We start from the raw sequence: 6973 nt of genomic DNA, 5'->3' as shown, positions 1-6973 counted from the left end.
AGGCTGGCTATCTGCCAATGTCACAAAATCCGGGCTATCCACCACAACCTCAACATCCAGGTTATCCTCTACAACAACCAGGTGCACCACGTGGTTACATGGGTCAAATGATGCGACCAACACAACCTGGACAGACGCCAATGCTCAGTCAACCACCCAAGCCGGGTCAACCCCCAATACCCGGACACGTCCGGGCGTCCTGGTTATAATGTATGCTAATACAGCTAATAATTTACAAATTTGCTGATGATTATTTTTGTGTTATTTTCTTTAGCAACCACCTGCACCTGTTACTGGTAAATATCAACAGCCGCAACAGTATGATCAAGCCCAACGCCGTTTAGATCCCGATCAGATGCCAAACCCGATAAGCGTTATCATTGAAAATCAAAATAGCGCTGGTGGGGCTTTTATTACTAATGAACAGGGTTTATTACCACCATTGGTGACCACAAAATATGTGGTAGAAGATCAGGGTAACTCCTCGCCACGTTACGTTAAGTATCGATAATCGAAATTAATGTTTTGTTTGTCAATTACATTGATCTTTCATCTTTGCAGGTCGTCTTTGTATTGCATACCTGCAACAGCTGATTTATTAAAAACAACAGCTTTGGCCATTACACTTACCGTCTCACCAATGGCACGCACGGTTGAGGGTGAATATGAGCCACCCATTGTAAATGTTGGTGCATTGGGTGCAATTAGATGTAATCGTTGCAAGGCTCATATGCAACTTGTAGATGCTGGTCGTCGTTTCCAAAGTATAATGTGTAAAGTAACAAGAGATGGTAAAAAAATCTTTCACTTTTACTTGTGTTCATTGATCCATATTTTTTCTCAACAGTGCCAACTGCATATTTCCAACATTTGGCCCACACCGGACAGCGTGCGATAAATATGAACATCCTGAACTTGTATTGGGTACAAGAGTATTTGTGTAAAAAATGTTTGGGTACCGATAGATCTCAAGGTAAACCTCAACTCATATCCAACATCAATGCCTCGCATTCAATTGTGGACGCTGTACGCACTACATTGGGTTCACGTAGTATGGACAAGCATATTGTTGATTCCAGTGGTAAGGCCACAATTTCAAATGATGGGGCAACCATTATGAAACTATTGGATATTGTGAATCCAGCCGTAAAACTCTAGTAGACATCGCCAAATCTCAAAATGCTGAGGTAAGTTTTTTGTTATATTAGAATGTGTAGAATAAAAATGTTTCTCTTATCACGTCGGCGATGGCAGTATTTTAAGCATGTGAAATCTTAAAACAAGTTAAGCCATATGTTGAGGAAGCGTGCATGCACGTATCATCATTAAAGCTATACGTAAAGCATTACAATTATGTATGATAAAATACGACATGGCTGTACATGTCGAAGCGCCAATCAAAGGAACAACAAAGTGCTTTATTGGAGAAATGCTCTGCCACAGCAATGTCCTCCAATGTCCAAGAGTATCAGAAAATTGTTGATGGTGAATGGCGTCTCCTGTACAATAAACTAGGTAAGTAAGGTGCCAATGTTGTGTTTTCTAAACTACCAATTGGTGATGTGCTACACAGTATTTTGCAGATCTTGATATGTTCTGTGCTGTTCATGTACCAGAAGAAGATTGGAAACGTAGAATAAAAGCTTGTGGTGGTGCTGTTATGACTACAGCTAATGATATTAATTCAATTGTTTTGGGTTAATGTGATTACTTTGAAGAACGTCAGGTTTGTGGTGAACGTTTCAACATTTTCGAAGGTTTGATAGTGGGTTTGACATTAATTTCATTTTTATAGTTTATAATTATTTAAAAGTTGCGTTAATGCTAGAACATACACATTGATTTTACGTGGCGGTGTCGAACAATTTTTGGAAGAAACTGAGCTTCGTTAAATGATGCTATAATGATTGTGCGGCGGACTCGTTCAGTGTAATGTGTAATGGCGACCCCATGTTCCTCGTGGAAATAGGGGGTGGGCGGGATGGCTTAGAAGGTTTAAAGTGATGATAATAATCGTTCCCGAGATGGTTGTTGTTGTTGGAGCAGTGCTTCGCCCCACCTAATAGGTGCGACCGATCACAAATTGTTATCAATATCCTCTAACGGGAGTCCAAGGAAACTTGCTGTTTCAACAGGGCTGGAGCGTAATGAAAGGGGAGTTAGAGGCGTTGGTTCCACATTACAATGAAGGAGATGGTTGGGGTCATGTAGGGACACATTGCAAGCGGGGCATACATTTTGTATGTCGGGGTTGATTCTGGAGAGGTAAGAGTTTAACCTGTTACAGTATCCAGAACGAAGTTGAGCTAGAGTGTCTCGCTTTTCCCTGGGGAGTATGCGGCCCTCTTCCGCAAGTTTTGGGAACTGTTCTTTAAGTACTGGATTCACCGGGCAATTGCTAGCATAAAGGTCCGACGCCTGTTTGTGGAGTTCGCTGAGGACCTGCTTGTGTTTTTTTGCTTCATACGGCTGAGTTCTCAGGTGCCGTATTTCCTCATAATGCTTATGGAGATTACTCTTTAAGCCCCTAAGCGGTGTTGGATCAACAATCAGATGTCTGCTGGGATGCCCAGGTTTCTGGGTATTCTACAGAAACTGTTTGGTTAGCATTTCATTTCTTTACCTTATTGGGAGTTTTCTCGCTCCATTGTGCAGGTGGTGTTCCGAGGACATAAGAAGGCAGCACGTAGCGGTTTTGGGGGCAGCATTTTGGCAGGCCTGTATTTTCTTCCAGTGAGTAACCTTTAGGCTTGGCGACCATATCGTAGACGCGTACCATGCAAACGTCTATTTATATTTACCCCAAGTACTGCCGATTTATCGAATTATATTAAATATTTGTTACAGCTCTGGATTTTCATTACAATTGCTAGTGCATGCTCTCCAAAATGTAGATCCTGATCGAAAGTCACACCCAAGATTTTAGGGTGTAAGTAAAGTGCGAACGTCAAGCTGTGAAGTTGTGTTTTGATTTCTACTGTGCCTTATTTTGTCTTAAATCAATAAATTTGTTTGTTTAAATAATTATTGTGCTAAAAATAAGTGTAAACACGTTGTGTACTGCATTGGCAATTTAAAGTTCTGCTTTTCTTTACTAAAATAAATTGTATCTTAAAAATAATTGATAAAGTGTGTATATCCATACATACATACATATTTGCCGAGTCACTTTGCATATTTGTTGTTGCATTTGATTGGCATTTATATATTTTTCAGTTTTCAATTGTTATTTGCTCGTGCACATTTACTTCATTTTCTTTTCACTGCCACAGCTGTTTGCATTGTGTGTTGTTAAGCGTCAGTTAATAGCGATCTTAAACTGCTCATACAGTGATCTGCATCTCTGACTTTAATATCGTACCAGTTTCGTCAAAGTCTTCCAATAATGAATTTCTAGACGGAATGTCTGAGCTGTGCCTTCAACAAATCAACATCCAATCGAATAAATTCGGAAGAGTGTTAGATTTAGCCTTTGTGGATGATGAATCTAAATATTCCATTAGTCGATGCGAACCCATTATTGAACCTGAAGATGCTTACCACCCTTCCCTCAAAATAGTTTACGAAGTTGTAAATTATGCTTGTAACAGCAGAAATAAACGATACAACTCCAGTTATCGCTTCGACTTTGTGAAGGCCAATTTTAAAAAATTAAATCGTGATCTATCTCGAATAGTGTGGCCAATATTTAATGCTGATGTGGAGCAAAGCGTTTCTCACTTTTACAATACCATTTACTGTCTTTTTGAAAAATACGTACCTAAGCGGATTTGTGTACATTCCGATACAAGCCAAGTATGGTTCACTAAAGAGCTGAAAATTTTAAAGAATAAAAAGTCTCGATCTTTCAAGTTGTTCAAAAAGACGGGTTTACATAACCATTACTTACAGTACTCGATTCTACGCTGCAAGTATTTTCAATTGAACAAAAAGTGTTACAAAGCTTATCTTTGTAAAATGAAAAGAAATATAACTTGCAACCCGAAGGCATTTTACGGATTCGTAAACTCTAAACGCAGGGTGAAAGGGTTTCCATCATTCATGAAATTCCAAGATAATATTTCCAGCGATGATCAAGAGATCGCCGACTTCTTTGCGGAATTTTTCAAATCAAATTACTCTATTGAGACCAGCGTTTCACCTAATGAATACCCATACCATATTGATTCATATTATTCAATCAGAGCTCCATTTATATCTTCAGAAGATGTATTATCTTATTTAAACACTTTAAAAGTATCATATTCATACGGCCCCGACAGGATCCCGACACACTTTCTTAAAAAATGTGCTGCAAACATCTATCAGCCGCTAACAGATTTATTTAATTTATCTTTAATTTATGGCGTTTTCCCAACAATATGGAAGGAATCTTTTCTTATTCCGCTTCATAAAAATGGAAGCAGGTCTTCAATAGAAAACTACCGGGGCATAGCAAAGTTATCCGCTATCCCAAAGTTATTTGAGGCTATTGTTACCCATCACCTAACATTCTCTATTTCCCCCATAATTGCAAGCTCCCAGCATGGGTTCTGTAAGGGCAAATCACCTATCACCAATTTACTAGAATTTACCACCCACGTATCTAATGGATTTAGAAAAGGCCTTCACACTGATGTAATTTATACCGATTTCAGTAAAGCTTTCGACAAAGTATCACACCCATTACTTATTCATAAGCTCAATCAACTCGGTTTTCAACCCCGTCTTATATGTTGGATTTCTTCGTATCTTGGTTATCGTACGCAAAAAGTAATATTTAAAAATACACTTTCTGGGGTCATCAATGTTTCTTCTGGTGTTCCTCAGGGCAGCCATCTTGGTCCGATTCTGTTCTTGTTGTTCATAAACGATATATCTGGTACAATTAAATACTCAAAAATCTTGATGTACGCAGACGATGTAAAACTTTTCAAATCATGTGCCTCGGTTGAGGAACATTCCTTGCTTCAAATGGATTTAAATCACTTGGTTACCTGGTGCAATGTAAATTATATGCCGCTCAATCTCAAAAAATGTAAATTCATGTGTTTTTCTCGGAGAGTTTCGCCACCAGTTTCATATACAATTAACAACTATAGTCTAGAAACTGTAAATAATTTTATTGACTTGGGAGTCATGATGGATTCCAAACTTAGTTTCAATCTTCATATTAATGCTACAGTGAATAAAGGCAAAGGTGTTTTTGCATTTGTTAAACGGTGGTCAAAAGAATTTAACGACCCTTACATAACTAAAGCACTTTTTACAACATTAGTTAGACCAATATTAGAATACGGCTCGATAATTTGGAATCCGCGTTATCAAGTCCATGCAGACAGTCTCGAATCAATACAAAAACAATTTTTACTATTTGCCTTAAGAAATTTCCAATGGGACTCTTTAACTAATCTTCCACCTTATACTAATCGATTAAAGCTTATCAATCTTCCAACTCTTGCTAGTCGAAGGGAAATGCTTGGTGTAATATTTATGACAAAACTTTTAAATGGATCAATTTCGAGCCCATTCCTTCTGAATGAAGTGAACTTTTGCGTTCCCTCTCGGACATCGAGACACTTCAAACCTCTTCTGCTGAAACAATGTAGAACGAATTTCGAACAAAATGAACCTTTTCGGCGTTTATGCCAAGATTATAACTCTCACTCAAACACATTTGATAGCTCGGACTCCCTTTTTTCTATAAAAAAAGATTGTTCTCACCTCTCTAAATTAATGTATAATACGTTTGCTTCTGTTCTCTTTAAGTATTACGCTTGGCTGATGAAATTTCTTCTGTAGCTGAGCAGTCTCAGATCGTGACGCTTGACAAACCGCTGCCCATCAAAGACTCGGCAAAATAAAAAAAAAAAAGTTATTATATATATATATAAATCGATCGCGTGAACAGGATTATCCTGGTTTCATTGGGCCACTTGAGGGCAGCGCGCTGCCACAACGTCCATTAAAACAAAAAAAAAAAAAAAAGACGGTCGGTAGGGTAATGTCATATGGTCGACATTTGGCGCAGCCATGTTTTAAATAAGGTCACCGATGATTTGGTTGGTGACAATATCAGGTTTCGCGAGGCGAAAAAACTGGAGAGTTTGGGGAGATAGCTGTTTATTTTATTACAAAGCTCATCGTTGTAGGAAATAATAGCATAGGCGTAGAAGCAATAGTGACTCCTGGTGGTAAAGGTAGCTATTGATATGTAGAAGTTAAACAGAAGTTTGAGTATGAGTTTTTTTTAAGTTATTGCAGAAAAGTGTTGAGTATTTTTAATATCTTACCAGGACCTTCGTACATGTTTCTAAGAATGAAGAATAAAACCTATTCAAACTCAATTTTCACCAGGACAAAGCCGCTGAGACTTCGCTATACTTTAACATACAATACTTTACCCCATTTTAGCACAACTATCATTTTTTGATTTTATTAAATTTAATAAAATGTTTCTTCCTCTACAGTTCCATTTCCTCATTGGATGGTAAATATGGATTTCGCATTTTCTACATCAATAACTGTGACAAGGTGGAAGAAATCTATGCGCGTAAATCGCAACATATTATCTTGGTCGAGCGTTTCTTCAATAGTTCTCTAGTGGTGATGGTGACAGCAGAGAAACCCAAGTGTTTACAAATGTTACACTTTAAAAAGAATCGAAATATCTGCCATTGCATCTACGGCTCAAATACCCACAGTATATGAATGAATCGAACGCACCCAATTGTCTGCCTAACGGATAGTATACATATTCATCAAATCGAAAATATTGCACCAAACGAACTGGGTCTGAATACTGAAACAGTACACATATTCAAAATCGATGAGAAGGCTGTGATGATGGTATAGGGTGAGTTGTTGAATAACATACAAAAACCACTTTAACCCATCTATATATTTTCATTACAGCTAAAGCTTTACAAACAGCAAAAATTGCTGGCGCCGAGCAATTAGAAAAGGCAGTGAAGCACTCATCACAATGTACGGA

At 38.1% G+C, this 6973-nt stretch overlaps 1 protein-coding gene across 1 annotated transcript; it reads left to right on the top strand.

Annotated features, from left to right (window-relative positions):
• Positions 1-204: 204 nt before the first annotated feature.
• LOC137254234 (protein transport protein Sec24C-like) lies at positions 205-898 on the top strand. The gene is made up of 4 exons (XM_067791938.1): positions 205-210; positions 275-501; positions 562-739; positions 848-898. The coding sequence occupies exons 2-4, from the start codon at positions 356-358 to the stop codon at positions 896-898; spliced, it is 375 nt and encodes a 124-aa protein (XP_067648039.1). The 5' UTR covers positions 205-210; positions 275-355.
• Positions 899-6973: the final 6075 nt, after the last annotated feature.

This window comes from Eurosta solidaginis, chromosome 5 (assembly GCF_040869045.1).
Source record: "Eurosta solidaginis isolate ZX-2024a chromosome 5, ASM4086904v1, whole genome shotgun sequence".
Classification (NCBI taxonomy): domain Eukaryota; kingdom Metazoa; phylum Arthropoda; class Insecta; order Diptera; family Tephritidae; genus Eurosta; species Eurosta solidaginis.
Note: the sequence above shows the minus strand (reverse complement) of the source record. Positions and strands in the feature narration are given on the sequence as shown.